Source organism: Gymnodraco acuticeps, unplaced genomic scaffold (genome assembly GCF_902827175.1).
Source record: "Gymnodraco acuticeps unplaced genomic scaffold, fGymAcu1.1, whole genome shotgun sequence".
Taxonomy (NCBI): Eukaryota; Metazoa; Chordata; class Actinopteri; order Perciformes; family Bathydraconidae; genus Gymnodraco; species Gymnodraco acuticeps.
The window spans coordinates 192673-212707 of record NW_022990741.1 but is presented as its reverse complement, the minus strand read 5'-3'; the positions used below and the strand labels follow the sequence as shown (position 1 = coordinate 212707).

General features: G+C 39.0%; 1 protein-coding gene across 4 annotated transcripts in view; it reads right to left on the bottom strand.

The window, feature by feature from the left end:
* Positions 1–20035, bottom strand: part of nat16 (N-acetyltransferase 16) — a 40522-nt gene that overhangs the window by 10029 nt on the left and 10458 nt on the right. Inside the window, exons 2-4 of one of the 4 annotated variants that reach the window (XM_034231932.1) lie at positions 9310–9346; positions 6425–6610; positions 214–439 (exon numbers count right to left, since the gene is read on the bottom strand). In XM_034231932.1, coding sequence (XP_034087823.1) covers positions 214–439; positions 6425–6480 — 282 coding nt within the window. In that variant the 5' untranslated portion in view covers positions 6481–6610; positions 9310–9346. Of the gene's footprint in view, positions 1–213; positions 440–6424; positions 6611–7404; positions 8214–9309; positions 9347–20035 lie in introns of those variants that run through there. The other 3 variants (XM_034231935.1, XM_034231934.1, XM_034231936.1) reach the window with 3 other exon arrangements.

The following is a 20035-nucleotide window of genomic DNA, read 5'->3' as shown; positions in this document are numbered from 1 at the left end:
GTTGCTGAGAAATGAAACCAACGAGGAATGGCCTTAATTATGACAAATGTAATTTTTGACTTTTTAATTTTAAGTCATGAAACTCTTACTTTTGCACAGAGAAATGTCTTGGGTAGAAAACTATTTTCCGACTTCTGTAATTCAAGAATTCAGCTTTTTCTACATCCATAAGTTGTTATATTACTTATGATCAAATATTTGTATTGAACTTACCACTTTTCCCTGTTTGCGGGCCAATATGACGGTGCGGTTGGTCTCCTGCAGCCAGTCGGTGTATCTTGTGGGCAGGTAGTCGAGGCCTCCATAGATACCCTGGCTCATGCCCATGATCTCATCAAAGTCCTCCTCAGTGGCAACAGAAAACTGAAGGCCTGCCTGGGACAGGGCCTCTGGGAGCTGGAGCATGCTCAGGCTGGTGTCAATCTTCATCTTGAAATAACTGATGAGATACAAAGTGGGGGAGAGGTTATTATGGATTGTAGTTATTTTCTTAAACAAGGATTTGGAAGAGCCCAAGAGCTGTCCTAACCCTGGTGGAACATTCTGGATGGGGCTAAACAAGCTTCTTCAAAATGTGCCTGCTTGGATAACAGGTGTTTGTGTCAAATCCACACCAAATGAGACTCTTGCTCAATTATAACACATTCAGTAATGTTTCTGCCACTTTAAATAGATGTAATGGAAAGAATAATCACATTAGTAACTCCCGGCACAAATGCTTTACGTGTTATGGCTTGCACAGGGTAAGTGAAACATACTGTAAGCAGCCTGTGAAAGCAGAGTAATAACAGTGGTAAAACACAGACAGACAACATCTATACACATTTATTTTTTCACTTATTACATACTATAGGAATCCAATACAGTGGAAAAATAAATAGGAATTAAATCGATGAGATTGGTGTAGGAATTGACAACTAAAAGCAAAACAATGCCAGTGAAAAACCTTTCATTAAGAGTGAACCAAACACAAATGACTGCCAGGAATGATAATGGCCAGTAACTGAATGAGATTGAGCAACAGATGAGTAGAAAGCAGAATAAAGATTTATACAGGAAAACATGAATGGATGGATCAGAAGGATAGAGAAATGCAAGAAATAGGGAAATAAATTACAGATGAAACCAACTGGAGAGGCAGAAACAGATCAATCACAACAGACACAGGAAGTGTAAGATTGTCACCTATCTTGATCCCTATGTCTTTTATGCTAAGTCTGGTAAATCCATACCCCTCAGCTCTCTAATCCCTACACTAATACCCTCTCCACATTGTAATCACTGGTATTTGTCCAGAACTTGGCTAAAGAATGTACAGAATTAAAAATACAAGATAAAATAGAGAAAGCTTTGAAGACATTTGTTTGGTCACATATATCACACAACCTTGAAGCCTACAATGCTGTTATTTCACCCAGATAAGACACATCAAGACAAAGTCAAGATCGAAGTGTTGTGGGCGCTAACCAAAAAAAATAAAATATTGAATAATATTGAAGTACACCGGTGCCAGGTGTTAAGGCTCTGCACCGAGGAAAACAAAAACAAGATGCTTGCTCTTACGAAGTTTTTTGCATTTAATTAGGTCGAGATACAAGGTATTAACACATGATGTAGTACAGTGTGATCAAATCAAATAAAACAAGCTTGTGCAAAAGAAAGACATGCAACATAAGAAGCCATATAAAAGAAACACAGTTTATTGGACATAAATTCCAAAAGCTGTCAAATTCTGAAAGCTTCTTCCGTTGATTGGATGTTTTGAATAAAACACATTTTAGTGCCGTTAGCAGTTTTGGATGGTGATTCCACCTTTCATAGTAGGCAATAGGTAAGATAACTCCTTCTTAACCTGCAATGTATGTATTTCACTGGGAGGGAATAAAGCATGGAAGATTCACAATAAGTCTCTCCAGTTTTCACCCCCGAAGTAAAGGTGCCATAACCAACCAGCTGGATAACACTGCAATGGTTCTCTGTGAACACAACACATTGTACTGTTGTACTTGATGTCACTCAAGACCAATCTGCAGTTACTGTTACCAAAGTTCAACCACAGGTCTTTGACACAAACTTGAACAGTGCAACCCATGCTCATAAACGTTAATGTTTCGAAATTGGCTGCAACATTGAGTGTTTGCATTTGCACTGATGACAAACAATTATAAATGGTAACTAGCCCTAGCTTTGATAGCTGTACAGAGATTGGAAGAATACCAACAACAAGATTGCAAATTGTAATCCAACAAACAGTTTGCTAAACTACCTCATTCAGGTCCTAGTTACTGAAGCCAAACCATTTATTGTCCATAACTGAGGCTTCTGAGACAAAAAAGACAATAGCAAACAAAGACAACCATCCAACTATCCAACTTCAGATCCCCAACCTGCCTCTCCAGAGCATAGACATACAGTATGTGTCAAAACAGAAAGGAATACCGATAAGAAAAAAGACCGAGCCAAACAGTCCAAGTATTGGCTCAATGGACAACAACAAAGCTTTCAAATAAATGCAACGCTACTCCTAACCAGAAACAGATACAGGACACCAGGCACACACTGTGGAAACACATTCACAATCAAGCCTTTGTTCTATCGTTATATGAACCCTCAAAACAACTTGTGTTTTCACATTTGGACCATCAATGGTAGCATGTACCGAGGCAGTGTACTACCCCCTCTGTTTTTCTACTTTGGCTCCTCCCCTTCCCGGTAGGTTTATTTCCAGCGGTTACTATGATAACAGGTTCAGGAAGAATGGGACCACTATCAACCTCCTCTTCTGCATAGACCTCATCTGAGCATTTGTGAACACATGGTTGCAAAAAGAGAGAGGATTACTGGGACTGAATGGCTTGAACCAACACACAGACACACAGGGCAGCTTTATTCTTAAGGATTTCACAATCACAAAGGGGGCCTAGAACAAGGAAGACATACAGAAAGAGTATGACTGTACTGAAGTGCACCACTAAAAAATGTATACAAGCAAGACACAAAAGTCATTACATATCCATCCGGGTAGTTAAGTTGAACACCCTGACACTGTGCAACCTCAGAAAATAAAACGGCCGGGGTTAAGTGACTACCAAGGCTAGTGTCCTGTGGACCACCTATGAATAAATCGTTATGGTGCCTTCCAAGGACAAACTGTTCCAGAGTGCAGCTGGTAAGGGCTATACTACAGCAAAGAAAATATGACGAGAGAGGAGACTCAAGGATATTTCCTAGTCACCAAAACGAAAGAGCAAGAGGAGTCACTAATCACCAGAATAACAGAAACCCTCTGCCGAATAGGACCCAAGGTGCGGACTGGGTCATTCAGTTGGAGAACAACCATGTAGAGAAACTATGGTGTTGAGAATGCTAGAGAAACAAAGTACTGAAACTCCAAGATGAAACCAAGATCTTTCCACCCCCAGGTTGGATGTGGTTTGGTCGGGCATAATCAAACAAAGCAACCGCAATTGGATGCCGGGCAAAATAAGCTGGCGAGATCACCTGGAAAGGGTGGTCTTGGCTTGTTTAAACTCTGGAACATTTTGCAACAAAACATGCACTTCCTTATATGAAAAACAGCTAAGACAAACATCCCTACGTTTCCGAAGTTAATCAAAGCTTACTTGATGCAAAAGAAAAAAGAGGGAGTGTTTTAAGACAAATCTTCCTTGAAATATTTCCAACCCATGTCGGAAACCTAACCTTGCTTGCACATGGTATTTGTTCACAACTTTTGAAGTGCAAATGTTACTGAATCAGAATAATGCCAACATAGTACAGGTCTGAAAATGCCCTCACTGAAGGGTTGAAGGGTTATAGAGAATACTAATTATGTTTCAAGCCTTCGTTACATTGATACCAATTTGTCCAAAGAAGTGACAAAATGATGAAAGGTTTTTGAAAATGTTATTTATTACAAGATCTAGAATCCTTAACATTTTGAAACACAACTTTTACCTCCTTTTTGAAAATACATGAGACACGTCTACAGTCTACGAGGTGGTAAAGACTGTAGACGTGTCTCATGTATTTTCAAAAAGGTGGTAAAAGTTGAGGTAAAAGCTGCAGCTCAACGTCACTAAAACTAAGGAGCTAGTGGTTGACTTCAGGAAGCAGTGTACCGCCCCAAGCCCAATTACCATCGTGGGCATGGATGTGGACATTGTGGACAGTTACAAATTCCTGGGTGTCCACATAGACAATAAACTGGACTGGAATAAAAACACTGACGCCCTATATAAGAAAGGCCAGAGTCGCCTGTATTTCCTCAGGAGACTCAGGTCCTTTAACGTCTGCAGCACTATGTTGCAGATGTGTTATGACTCGGTGGTCTCCAGTGTCATCTTCTTTGCTATAGTGTGTTGGGGCAGCAGGGTGAAGACAGCTGATGCCAACAGACTCAACAAGCTCATCAGGAGAGCAGGCTCTGTCCTGGGAGTGGATCAGGAGTCGTTGGCAGTGGTGTTGGAGGGGAGAATGTTGAAGAAACTTCTCAACATTCTGGACAACGGGTCTCACCCCCTGCATACCACACTGGTTTCCTACCGGAGCACTTTCAGCCCCAGACTGAGATCACCGAAGACCACCACACAGCGCCAGGAGGCCTTTCCTCCCAGTGGCCATCAAACTCTTTAACTCTTCACCCTTAAGTACAGGGAACTGAGAACTTCCACACCAACACTATATGTGCAATATCAATATAATTACCATCATTACAATACACTCGCTGCTATATAACTATGTGCAATATTAGTATTATAAATAATATGCTATGATAACGTGCAATTACGTAACTGCCACTACGTTTTATTTTTTTGCACTACTAAATACTGCTAATAATTGCATTGATTGCATTTTTAATTGCTCTTTTTACTGCACTTTTAGTGTACAGTTGTGCTGTTGTGCTGCTGTGGTTATTGTATTCTTGTTACTCTGGCACAACAATTTCCTTCGGGATAAATAAAGTATCTTATCTTATCTTATCTAAAACAAAATTTATAAAAATACTAGTTGTTGACGCTAAATGCAACAGGAGCACCATCACCAACAATATTTACATTCTGTATTCAATACAATAATCTACACCTTCCAGAAAATAGCCATTAGTTGGCAATGGTAGACAGCAACAAAGATTAAATGGACGATCTTCTTGAGCAGGACAACTTAATATTTGCCTGACTGGTGTAGACAGAGTGTAACTATCACAGTTTAACAAGAGAAACTGAAGAGTACATAGTGCTCTACAAAAGCTAATTCTTTAGATGTTTTGTAATAATGTCTAAAACCCCACCCAACATTCCCCTTCCTCTAACAAATGGAGGAAAATATAATTCTATGTTCTTTGTTAATTTGCTGAGATTGGTTATTTGTTGCTAATATTATTACCCTTATTTTGTATTTGAGCACTGTCTTTTTGATTCCATTGAGTGGATGTGGTTGGTCCCTTAGGGGTGTTTCTGGTTAGGAGAGGTTAAAACAGAAATGCTAGTAATATTCCAATGATCTATCAATGGGCCATGTGAGCTGTAAGGGCATTTGTAGAGAAAACACTGTCTGGTCACAGCAGACCCACACATACACACTCTGGACTCTGGTATTTTTCCATTATGCTTTGATGATTTGAGATGGGGTGTCAGGCTTAGCTGGGTACTCTGGTACTGCCAATGAGAGCGATGCTGTTTTGTTTTTGTGTTTCTCTCTCACACACTCATTGATTTACTCTTGTCCTATTAACTCTCTTATGCTTTCGCTTCCTCCCTCCCTCTCTTTGGCTGGCGGTGTACTCCAAACTAAATGTAATTTGGCACATTTGCAAGAGACTGTTGAACTGCAATCAAATACGCCACTGCAGGCGATTGCCAGTTTTATTTGCTGCAGATTGGGGTCCGGTCATTTAATGATGCCTGTGCCAGATGGGGGAGCTTTGGAATTGGGTTTGGGAAGGACACAATGGACACAATTGGTCCTTAAACCAAAGGGATGCACACAAATAAGCGCATTCCGTCACATTACTTTGTTGGTGAATTGACCGGCATACCAGTACATTTGGCACCAAATTGTACCAACAATGACAGCAAAGAAGAGCAGAGAATATAGCAATAGATTGATGATTGAGTTTCAGCAATGCCTGATAACCCCAAGTCCCAAAAGTAGCATCAAAGAAGTTATATAACGTAACTCCAAAGAGTTCAAACAATCTGATGGTTTAAGAGCAAAACTCAGAAAACTAAGAGTTACAGCAACAACCAACTGGCGATCAAAATAAAACCAGCCACAAATTCTTGATGAACTTGCCATTGTGTCTCTGTATATACACCAGATTTTATTTATTTGGAGTACGCAGCCAGCTCTCCTCTTTCACTTCTACACAGAAAAAGAACAGGTCTCTTGAACACCTCAAAATACAAAACTCAAAGGAACACACCATGTCTTCAGTAGATTATCCTGTTGGTGTGATGAGAACATGGACACCAAAATCATTCATGTCTCCAGGGTTGATCCTTGGCTCCAGTGCTTCATGCCAGTAGGCTCCATGCGGATGCAAACACATAAGCAAACCACTCTGTTGTGCGATAGCAGGCTCCATGTCATTTTTCCAACGTTGCCCCGCCTATACATGAAACAAACCATTGACACACAGGCACCAGAAAATGATTAGTTGGGGAATCAGTCAATCATAACTCTGTGCTTGTTGCCATAAAAATAAGACAGCTGTGCAATATTTGACACAGTTCAGCTTACACTGGTTGTTTCTGTTTGGGTATTAGTTATCATTAAAATACATATGCAAAGCAATTCAACCTGTTTTAGTACAGTTTGTTTAATGCATTTGCTTTGATTACATAATATCACAACCATCACCATTTCTTGACATTTGATCTTTTATAATATAATATGCTTTTATTATACACTTAGCTTAATTACTCAACAATAAGCTAAACGTAATATCCATGAACAGATAACTTAACCCTAACCCTAACTACAGTTTGCAGCAACTGTTGTAAAACATCATACTTATGTGGTTTTGGACTATATTTATGTAAATATCCTCTCATCTGTGTGACTCTTATTTGGATTTTTTAAATATTAAGGTTGATACTATATAAAGCTTGACACAGTGACTACAAAATAAGACCAGACATCCGAAATGCAAGTAGGTAAAGTTAGATGTGATGGATTAACCATTTCAATATTTTTATATGAGAAATATCTTCTTTTCTTCACTCATAAGATACATTTAATTATATTTAAATAGCTATCAAAATATAAAAATGACCGTAAAGCCATGACTGGAAGCTGACTAGATATAGTTTACTGACCTACAGTATACCTCACATGCTGTAACATTTCCACTTAACTGTGAAAAAATAAAATATGTAAATCAAAAAAGGCCTCTCAAATGACCTTGTACAATGATGCACATAGAAATCTTGTGGGCCATCCATTATATCTGCGAGATGAACGGCTCTACAGCGAAACACTATAAAGACAGAGGTCATGGTTAATGGCAACTTTTAGATGGATTGATATGGAAACAAATCTCTCCCTCCTCTGTAGGGGTGACCCACATTGTTAATGGATTTCTACAAAAGGGAAGCTTAAATATTATTATATTAAAACAAATAGCATTAAAACTCCATGGTTTGAGTTAATTATATGAATTTTTAAAATTCTAAAGGTGCCTGCATCTAATGACTGATTCACAATTGTCATATATTGCTCTTATATGGGGAATATTACATTTTATCCTTAACAATTTTCCCTAATAAGGTTACTTCCAAACATTTTAAGAAAGATATTGTTGATGGAAAAATATGCAGTAAATATAAACCTTATTTAAAATCCAAAGAAAATGACCTTACTGTATTATCTAAAAATCAATACGTTCCATGTTAAGTGAGCCAACAAATACTGGGTCTCATTGTGCAGCAGCTGTTTGATTTAGGTCATTGTGTGGAGAGAGCTATTATTATCAACTATGTTTAACATGTACATGATACAATATTGAATATATTAAACTGTTAAAATGACATGTTTTGGTTATAATATTTACCTTTATTCGTACCCTTACTTTAAGGATAAGAGTTCTTTATTATATATTGTTTGGCATTGATATATGGATATCTTTAAAGTCACTTAATCCAGGATTCAAATTACTGTTTTATTCTGGTGCCATAAAATAATTATCTCAGGCTGTTACAGTCTACCCTTCAACCCTGCCAACCCCCCAGCATTTCCCATCCCCAACCCTGCCCCCCACCACACAAACACACACACACACACACACACACACACACACACACACACACACACACACACACACACACACACACACACACACATTCAAACAAAATAAATACAAATATAGAAACTTTTATGAGAGCTCTAATTAACTTAGTTAGTCGTTGTCTGTTTGGATCAGACTACAAAAATGAACTCATCCAACATGCGAGGGTCAAAGTGGAAGACAACCAATTATACAGCTAAAGGCCGTCACGCAAGTGGCCAATGGAAAGATGATAATGTCCAAAACGTATCAGTGGGTTCCATCTTGCCATGGCAGCTGGCATGCCCAGAAGTATGTCATTTCAGTTATGAAAGACTTCAAGATAATATTGGGCTTTCTCGATGATGGGTTGGAGTTATGGAAGGCAAACGTGCAAATCACAACTTCAAGCGAGGACGAGAAAGTTTCGGTTAACCGCGAGACAAATCACAGCACCAACACATCAAATGTGGCAGATCATCTAATTTCTCTGCAAAGTGTTTTTAGTTAATTCATATTGTTAATTGTTTGCTATAGGTCAATAGTCACCAGTTGAACTTAAGGTGATCTTTTCCCTCTCTTCATCCCCAATAGTTAATAGTTAATTAAGTGTTCCAATTCTAATGGAATTTATTTATGTGCCCGCAGTTTTTGGACGTTTTTTTAAGCTGGGGCAACCAAGCCTTAATGCAGTTGTCTAAGAGGAACTGAAAGCCTAGGTAACAAACGATATTGCCAATTGCATTTGCAGGACCACAGCTGAGAGCCCAGTTATGAGCTGTGGCCCAATGAATTTATAAAAACAAATTACTTTGTTGCAGGTGGTAGGACATGTTCTACGTTCCCCATGGCGAAATGTAACAACAAATATTATAAAATAGTAGAAAGAAGAGTCAAAATTGTTTTAGTGTTTACATGTTTTAATTTTAAGAGCCTAGAATTGCTATTTTAAGTACAAAGTTGTATTGCTTATCCACAGTTCTTCTAATGCTATGGCCTCTGCGTCCATGGCTCCGTTCATCTGTCTTTCCCTGGTAACACACCTGCCACGGGCCAACGAATGGGGAAGGGATGTTTGTCCTAGGAATAAAGATAGGAAAGATATGAATTTTGACATTTGTGCGTAAATAACTCCGAAATGGGGGGAAAACACAATTAATCCATGTTGCCCTTACCTTGGCAAGAACTCTAAAGTCCGTCACCCAGCACCAGAGGAAGCATTTACCCGCTTTTAGAGGCATTACTTTGTCCGAGCTCAACCACCTCAGCACATGTGCTTAATGGTTTAAGACCTCCACCTGTACAACGCAGCATCAGTCATGAATAATGCGTCATCTGAGGCACAATGCATAATTTACAACGGGGTAGCTTACCAGTTGCTGCGGCAGCTTTCTTGTAAGCTGTAATTCACTGATGATCGTTTGACATGAACACTTTTAGCATTTCCTGACTAGAAAAGTTGAATTATTTGCGATTTATTACCAGTTTTCCATTTTATTTAAAGTTTTAAGTCATAAAGCTGGCCCTTGGCTGATCCTTTGACTTCCCCCAATTCTAAACAGAAAAATAATAGGTCTCTTGAACACCTCAAAATACAAAACTCAAAGGAACACACCATATCTTCAGTAGATTATCCTGTTGGTGTGATGAGAACGCAGTGCTTTCTTATGCACTGCGAGAGCAGCTTACTACTCTTCATTAATAGATTAGAATAAGAATAATGCAATATTTCTTTTCAGCACTGTAGCCAGGCTGACAGAGAGCCACAGCTTGATTGAGCCTTCTATTCCCATAGTACTCAGTAGTAATGAATTTATGTGCTTTTTTAACGATAAAACTGTTACTCTTAGAAACAAAATTAATGACTTCTTGCCTTTGACCAGTATAGTGTTATCAACAGCTCCCGGAAACGTAAGTTCTAATATTACACTAGATAGTAAATTAGAAGGCTTTTCAGCCATAAACCTTGAACAATTAAATTCAATGATTCTCTCTTCTAAACCATCAACGTGCATGTTAGACCCAATTCCAACTAAGCTGTTGAAGGAAGTTTTTCCATTAATTAGCACTCCTTTATTAAATATTATGAATATGTCTTTATTATCAGGCTATGTTCCACAATCATTCAAAGTAGCAGTGATAAAACCGCTTCTTAAAAAGCACAACCTCGATCCAGAGGTTTTAGCCAACTATAGACCTATTTCTAATCTTCTGTTCCTCTCAAAAATTCTTGAGAAAGCAGTCGCAAAACAGTTGTGTGATTACTTAAAAAACAATGATTTATTTGAAGATTGTCAGTCTGGGTTTAGAACACATCATAGCACAGAGACAGCTCTGGTTAAAGTCACAAATGACATTCTAAAAGCCTCAGACAAAGGACTTGTCTCTATTCTTGTCTTGCTCGATCTCAGTGCTGCATTTGATACTATCGACCATGATATCCTATTGCAAAGACTAGAGCACTTAGTTGGCATACAGGGAACTGCTTTAGACTGGTTTAGGTCCTATCTATCTGAACGCTCTCAGTTTGTACGTGTTAACGATGAATCTTCCATGCAAACCAAAGTTAGCCATGGAGTGCCACAGGGCTCAGTGCTTGGACCTATTTTGTTCACATTATATATGCTTCCGTTAGGCAATATTATAAGGAATCATTCTGTACATTTTCATTGTTATGCGGATGATACTCAACTATATTTATCAATCAAGCCTGATGAAATTAATCATCTAAATAAAATTCAAGACTGCCTCAAGGACTTAAAAAACGTTGATGACTTTAAACTTTTTGATGTTAAACACGGCCAAAACTGAAGTTATTGTACTCGGCCCAAAGAATCTACGAAACAAATTATCTAAAGATATACTAACTATGGACTCCAGTGAGACTGTAAGGAATCTTGGTGTTATATTTGATCAGGATTTATCCTTTAACACTCACATAAAATCAATTTCAAGGACCGCCTACTTCCATCTACGTAACATTGCAAAAATCAGGCATATCTTGCCTCAAAACGATGCAGAGAAACTAGTCCATACATTTGTTACTTCAAGGCTGGATTATTGTAACTCTTTATTATCAGGGTGTTCCAAGAAGTCAGTTTAGAGATATCCTCGTGGATTCATCTTCTTATTATAGACACATGCATTTCCAAACATTTGGATTACCTATGTTGCAAATGTATTATCTTTTCAATTTACACATGGCATCTATTGCACGTCTGTCCGTCCTGGGAGAGGGATCCCTCCTCTGTTGCTCTCCCTGAGGTTTCTCCCATTTTCCCCTTTAAACTGTGGGTTTTCTCCGGAAGTTTTTCCTTGTACGATGTGAGGGTCTAAGGACAGAGGGTGTCGTATTGTAATACTGATATTCTGTACAAACTGTGAAGTTGTCAGGGTTGAGTTTTGTTGTGTCTAGTTGCGGACCCCCTCCACCCACCCAGTTTGAAATGTTTGACTTTGTGTAGGGACGTCTGGAATCCGTCCCTAGAGGGGGGGGGGGGGTTATGTCAGGGTTTGAGTTTTGTTGTGTCTAGTTGTGGGGTTATTTTGCTGTTCTGTTCTCCTTGTCATGTTTTCCTCCTTGTTTCTTGTCTGGTCCTTCTCCCTGTGTTTTCCTCCCTGTCGTTAGTTTCCCTGGTGTGTCTAATTGTCTGATTGTTTTTCTCCTCCCCTGCCCGGCTGTTTCTCGTCTCGTGATTACCCCTCCCTGTATTTAGTCTTGTCTCTTCCTGTGTTCGGTGTCGGTTCATTGTTTGTTTTTTCCTGTCACCCTCCATGTTGGTCACGACCGTGTTTTGGGTATTGTATTTTCCTCGTGTTACCTCTGTGCTATCCATGCCATGCTATTTTGCTGATCGGCTTTGAATTAAAGCTCGCTTTTGTTTGTAGACCTTGGCCTTTTTTTTGTAATCTGCTTTTGGGTCCTACCTTTCCCAAACCGTAACAGAAGTCCACTGAGACAAATGTAGCATTTGTGATATTGGGCTATATAAATAAACATTGATTGATTGGTTGGTCCCTGTTCTCCTCGTGGTTTGAGATCTCCCGCGATGACGTCGTGAATTCAATTCCGCTTTATATCACCCCTAACCAAACTGCAGAAAGGATCTATCCACCATGAGAAGCAGTGATTATGGAAGCTGAAAGTGTACTGCCATCAGACTGCCACCTGGAATGAGTTTATTTTGCTAATTTTAGGGACCAACATTTGTTGGGACAGGTCCATTTCAATCACAGCAATTTAATCTACAAAGCAGTGAAAAGTACTCTGTGTGAGCACAAAATAAATTGATGCTAATGGCTTTAGTCAAGAGCAACAAACTCTTACTGATATGTGCTGGGTGCAGGCTCAAGGGCGTATGGCACTCTCAACTCTTTCCAGGACATGCCAGGGCCCTGCCTGCCAGTAGCTTTGCCGATATCTGTGTTGATAGGTAATAGATTAAGAGTGATGAATCAGCTTAGAAACAGGAAGTGCTCAAACGTTTGTGTGAGTTTATCAAATTTAGCAGTGATTCCATGTCAGCCACAGCTTGTCACAAAAAATCTTACTGATGGTGTATCTAACAAACTTAAACTAGCTTTATTAAATGTCAGGTCTCTGGCAGGAAAAACATTTTTAATCAATGATTTTATCACTGAGCACAATCTTGATTTTATGTTTTTAACGGAAACTTGGATTGAACAAAATAACAGTGCAGCTGTTCTTATCGAATCAACCCCTCCCAACTTTAGTTTTATGAGTCAGGAAAGAATGCATAAGAAAGGGGGTGGAGTTGCTATTTTGTTCAATGATTCCATTCAATGCAGGAAGACATCTTATGGGAACTTTGCTTCTTTTGAATATGTGGCCCTTCAGCTGAAATGCTCCTCTCGAGCTCTGTTCCTAAATATCTATAGACCACCCAAATACTGTGCAAGCTTTTTTGATGACTTTACTGAACTGCTGTCTATAGTGTGACTATAGTGTGACCGTCTAGTCATTGTTGGTGATTTTAACATCCATGTTGACAACCCCCAGGACAGAGGGGCTAAAGAACTGTTTTGTGTTCTTGATAACTATGGACTGACTCAGCATGTGACGGAGCCCACGCACAGTAAGGGGCACAATCTGGACTTAATTATCTCAAAGTGTATATCTCTAAGGTTGTGGTGACTGATGTTGCACTCTCTGATCATTCCTGTGTTTTCTTTGAGAGCTCTATTTCTGTTCACAATTTTTTTCAAAAAGAGGTAACCACAAAGCGATATTTAACTGAAAATACTAGGGAAATGTTTACTCAGAATTTTTCTTCCACACTTGCCCCTACTAACATCTCAGTAAATGAGTTAGTAGATCATTTTAATTCAAACATTTAAAATTGTATAGATGCCATTGCTCCAACTAAGGTCAAGGAAGTGACTGGGAAGAAAAGATCTCCATGGAGAAAGGCCATGACCGTGAGAGCAGAAAAAAGAGAGTGTCGAAAAGCTGAACGTAGGTGGCGAAAAACAAATCTCCAGGTTCACTTTGAAATCTATAAAGAGAGACTTGGCCTTTATAATTTGGAATTGAAAAACGCACGACAATCTTTCTTCTCTGACATCATTACCAAAAACAAAAACAATGCACGTGCCTTGTTTGCTACCGTCGACAGACTAACTAACCCCCCAGTGTCAGTAGCCTCTGAATTTCTATCCACCAGGGCATGCAATGATTTTGCCTCCCATTTCTAGGTAAAATCATCGAAAAAGTTGTTTTTCAACAGTTGAGTAATTTCTTGCATTTAAATAGTTGTTTCGATGTGTTCCAGTCAGGCTTTCGTCCAAACCACAGCACTGAGACTGCTCTTGTAAAGGTCTTCAATGACATCCACTTAAACACAGACAGTGGTAGAACTTCAGTATTAGTATTATTAGATCTCAGTGCTGCGTTTGACACTGTTGACCACAACATATTACTCGACCGACTAGAAAATTGGGTGGGACTTTCGGAAACAGTTCTAAATTGGTTTGAATCCTACTTAAAGGACAGAAAAAACGTTGTTTCTATAGGTAAATACACATCTGAGTTGACAAATATGACATGTGGGATACCTCAAGGCTCCATCTTGGGGCCTCTTCTCTTTAACATCTACATGCTACCACTGGCTCAGATAATGAAAAACAACAAAATAAGTTACCATAGCTATGCGGATGACACACAAATGTACGTAACCATTTCACCAGGAGACTATTCTCCAGTTAAAACACTGAGTAAGTGCATTGAACAAATCAATGACTGGATGTGTCAGAACTTTCTCCAATTAAACAAAGATAAAACTGAGGTAATGGTTTTTGGAGCCAAGGCAGAACGTATAAAAGTTAGCGCTGAGCTTCAGTCTGCAATGTTCAAAACAACAGATAAAGCCAGAAATCTAGGTGTAGTCATGGACTCTGACCTGAGTTTCAACAGTCACATTAAAACAGTTACTAAATCAGCCTACTATCACCTAAAGAATATATCTAGGATTAAAAGACTAATGTCACAGCAGGATTTGGAAAAACTTGTTCATGCTTTTATCTTCAGTAGACTGGACTACTGTAATGGTGTCTTTGCAGGTCTCACTAAAACATCTATTAGGAAGCTGCAGCTGATTCAGAACGCCGCTGCTCGAGTCCTCACTAACACTAAGAAAGTGGATCACATCACTCCAGTTCTGAAGTCTTTACACTGGCTTCCTGTGTGTCAAAGAATAGATTTCAAAATACTGCTGCTGGTTTATAAAGCATTGAATGGTTTAGGCCCAAAATAAATTTCTGACCTACTGCTAAATTATGAACCATCCAGATCTCTCAGGTCTTCAGGGACTGGTCAGCTTTCTGTCCCGAGAGTCAGAACTAAACGTGGAAAAGCAGCGTTTAGTTAAAATGCTCCAAATATCTGGAACAAACTCCCAGAAACCTGCAGGTCCGCTGCAACTCTGACTACTTTTAAATCCAGACTAAAGACTTTTCTTTTTGCCGCTGCTTTTAATTGAACTATTCACATCTTAAACTGCACTGTATCTTTTATCCATGTATTTTTTTCTTTTAATGTTTATTTTATTAGCTTTTCTTTTTAATGACTGATTTTAAATGCCATTTTCTTAATGTCTTTCGTTTTTTGTAAAGCACTTTGAATTGCCTTGTGTTGAAAGGTGCTATATAAACAAACTTGCCTTGCCTTGCCTTGCCCTTAGTCTGACATCCAGAGGAGGAAGGAGCCAAGAAGTCAGAATGGACATCCTTAGGATAGTCTCTAATGCCTAATTTCCATTGCTTGCCTCAGGCATGGCTCAACTCGACCCGGCTCCTTTTCTCTATTGTGTTTTCATCTGCAGATAGTACCCACCTAGTGTAGATGAGAATCTCAGCTGATCGAAGCAGCTTTGTGCAAAAGTGCATCACATGCTTGATCTTTTTATTTGAAATTGAAGAGAGAAATGTCTGCACCTCGTTAATTGTATCGCGTAGTTCCCGGACTTCCATTTATTTAATGTTTTCTAATCGCTATCGGCAATAGTTTGGTTTGTGACTCTCTGACCAATCAGTTGTCAGCAGCTTTTAGTATCATCCTCTTATTACACTAAGCACAATCTCGACTGAGGTGTTACCAAAAAAGGGCCAGCTACTATCCTCAACATTTGAGTGACCGAGATCATGTAAGTGTATTTCAAGTGTACTATGTATAAATCTATTGAGCTGTACTTAAATAAGGTTTTTAAATTGTTTGACTGATAGAGATCATGCAATGTTATTATTTGTTTATTGATTGTTATGAACCTGCCTGAGGACCACAGATGGAAATGAGCTATTAGCTATAATCTGGCATATTGCATCTCTTCTCTTTGCTGAGATTAATGTATTTGTATGCATGGCCCTTCTATAAATAAATACATACATTTGCTAATTGAAAAAAAAAAAAGGAGAACCATACGTGGAAATGCGACATAAGTGAACACATTTTCACCTTCATTGATCAGTTTACGGGGGAAAGAGGTAAACATGTGTTCCTTCTGCTTTCCTAAAGACTGGCCCAAACAAATGTAAGAACACACACGAAAAAGAAGAATTCCACGAGTGTTTGGTGAATGGAGCTAAAAACCTATTTTGTTATACATGTAGTTAATCGTAGAGGCTGGAAATGGGATTCTAGTGGGCTGGAAGCCAAAGAGACTCCGGTTGGAAATGGCTGAGACAGTAATGGCTTTTAAGAATGAGCAAAGAAAAAAAAGTCATTAATGGGCTTACATTACATCCACATTTACAAATGGCTCTTGCCCTCTGAGCCCTGGTGTGATTATTTAAAGCCCCCTTCACACTGTATATAAGAATTTCAATGTCTGAATCAGGTAAACAGGCATTAAACAGACTTTAAACTTTAAGCTTCCCAGAACAAGGTCGGAATGATGACTATGTGTGAATAGAGCTGCTCATTGTCCAGGCTGAAACATCTTGATGATGGTCCATGGGACTAGCGTATAACCAGAAGTACCAGGAGTCTAACTGGAGATGTCTTGGAGCTTTGGGACATGTAATCAGATGACTGAGAATAATCAGGTTTAGGCAGATTTTTCACACGCATGCCCCTAAAGAATTCTGTTTAACTGATTAAACGCAGTCACCTCACTTCTAGTTCAATATTACTTTGAATAGTGTCTCGTTGAATGTAGGTACCAACAGTGAAATATTTAGATGAAGTGACACCCCTGGGCCCCGAATATCTAAAACGTAATAGATTAAACATTATATTTTCAAGATATTATTTTTGTCCGATCCATGTGGGTGGGTAGTTGGCCCAGCTCAGTCAGGAAAAAGACTAAGAAACGGAGAGTAAAAAATACACATGTTGGTGCATATGGCCTGGGTGAGCAGCTTTTACTGCATGTTTAAGGCGCTATCTAAATATAAATTGTCATTAACAAATCTGCTTAACATCACACCTAAAGCTATCTTATTTTAACATAATACTACTTCCTGTCTGTTTTCACTCTGTATGCTAAGCTAATCAAACTGTTAGCTTAGCATACAGCTTATACGGAGTATTTCCCAAGAAAAATAACTATAAAAACTTAAAATATTAAATAAATAAATACAATTACCCACTTCTATTTTTATGCATAACACAAATATAAAGAAATGTCTTTATTGATCCTCAATAAAACAGCTTGGTGGTTTTTGGTGTTTAGTCCTAAATGCCGGTTTTCACCAGTATCATCTTATGAAAATAAAAAACACAATCGAACACAAAACTGTTGGGCATATTACGTTTATACTAAATATCGAGCATTATCTATGAAATTGTTTTTGTTTGCAAATATCAATATTGGCATTGGCCTGAAACACCACACTAACATAGGCCACAAATGCAATATTCCTTTTTTTCAAAGGATCCACAAAATATCTTAAAAAAGCATGCATTTATATGAAACGATTTTCATCTGCGGATTAATACACATTTTGTTCTTTATGAGTATTTTGGCAGCAGGACGGTGTTTCAGTTTTGATTTAGCGCCAGTTTTTTGACTGATTTATTTGGGGGTCGACACATGATTGATTATTTTTCACCCTGCTGTCCAAGGTCATGAGGTCACCATCATGCAGAAGTGCTCATTAAAAATCCTCGTTAAAATAAACATAAACAAATTGCAAGACTGGCTGTTTAAAGGTAGCTGTGTAAACCAGAATTAGAAGTTCAAACCGGGATTCATGTTAAGATTTTCTGACAAAACACAAATGCACGTAATGGGCAGGGTGGTCCAAACGGCTCCTGCTGTCAAATGAATGAGGATCATCGGGAGGAGAGGAAGTGTGTGTGGGGGATGGGTGGGGATTACGTGTGTGTCATTACACCCAAAGACAGCTGCGGGTGTAATAAATATGATGAAACGAGGGGATGAGAGGACAGCTGAAATTAGGATTTTGGGTTTGTTTATGTTTTTTCTGTCTGCTCTGTACAATATCAGTGAGGCAAAATGAGAGAGGCACTTCTCTCACTAAGCCCTGTTTGACTTAGCAGCAGTTCATCATGAGTCAGGGCGATCTGCAAACAATGAAACTGCTCAGGCAGACGCCATTCTTCTCCACATCTACTTTAAGACTCCACCTAATGGCCTTTCACCGCTCCTTTGCCTCGCTCTATTTAAGTCCTCATCTCTTAACTTCCTCCCAGCCTCATTGATGCATCCTCACCCCCCCACCCTCCTTCTTCCCAGCCTCCCCCACCATCCCCCTCCCCCCGCCTCTCCTAAATCTCTCCCCTCCCTCCCTTCTCTTGTCCTCCTCTCCCCCTGGCCTCCCCTCTGCACTGCAGCACCTATACAGTCATTAATCTCCAAAGTCCCTGTAGTGCGACACACAATACGTTGTGTGTGTGTGTGTGTGTGTGTGTGTGTGTGTGTGTGTGTGTGTGTGTGTGTGTGTGTGTGTGTGTGTGTGTGTGTGTGTGTGTGTGTGTGTGTGTGTGTGTGTGTGTGTGTGTGTGTGTGTGTGTGTGTGTGTGTGTGTGTGTGTGTGTGTGTGTGTGCAGAACAATGTCACACTTAACACTGCCTAAAAAAGTCACATGTTCTATTAGAGACAGATTTATGCTTTGCTCATTAGTGCCCGGTTAGCTGCTGAATTAATGCACAATGAATACATATTTGTATTATTATTTAGTTGCTCTCACAGGGCTTGGATCACACAATTTGACTATTTTCTCTTCAATTTGACACTGACCAAAAGCTGTGCTTCTGATCCACCCTTGGACCCTCTTCTGTTCCTCTTTATCAGTAAATGATTCCCTTGTTTTTGTAGTACTCATACACCAACACGCTCTCCTGTGTGTAGTTAGAATGAATTTCTCTGGCTTTTATAATTGTTCAGACTATCTGATTGAGCTCCTCATCCTGACATACAGTGACAATTCTTAGCAGTTTGACACTAACACATAACAAGGGACATCAGAAACCTCTACTTAAACACTTTTAGGACAGACACACTGTGAAGACACTTGAAGAAAGGACATTGTTAGAGGACAGCAGAGAAGCTGATGTTTAGATGACTTCACAGTAAATCATGAGAGCGACAACCTTAGTCAATTGGTTAAAAACATGTATTTGTGTGTTTTCATGCAAGATTGTCAATTAGCAAACAATGTGATTGAATCCAAATAGTGAAAATGTGGTGCCCCAAGACATTCAGAATGTGTTTTTTACATTCTAATGTCGGAACAACCATCCTGCATTGATGTATTCTGATACATAAACATAGATAGGTTTGCAGCACATGCTTCCTGTAATTATTTGTTATTTACTTAAATGTTTCTCTCTTGAATAAAACTTAAAGCACTTTCTTTGAATTGATACATTAAAAAAATTGAAATGTAAGTAGATCAGTAGGGATCTAAAACAGGGATGCACTGATATAAATATCAGGCCAATACTAACTTAAATAGGTAAATCGAGTATTGGGGACAATAGGACCTATCTATTCAATGTATTTCTATGTTAAAATACTATATACATTATATACTGGAATCAAAACGTTACTATATGTCCTATAGGGTCCTTGTTATGCCATTGTTTTGGTTCATATTTATTAAGTGCCTCTACTGTGAAATGTCTCCATGCTTTAATGTTCAGAAAGCTCTTTATTTTTCTCATACTGCCTGTGCTGCAGCAGTGGCGGCGCCAGGGGGGCAAAAAAGGATTGATTCAAAAATAATATGCTACAGTACAAGTAGCCTACTTCTGGGTCTCTGTGTTTCATGCAAGCTCCGCTCTGTGT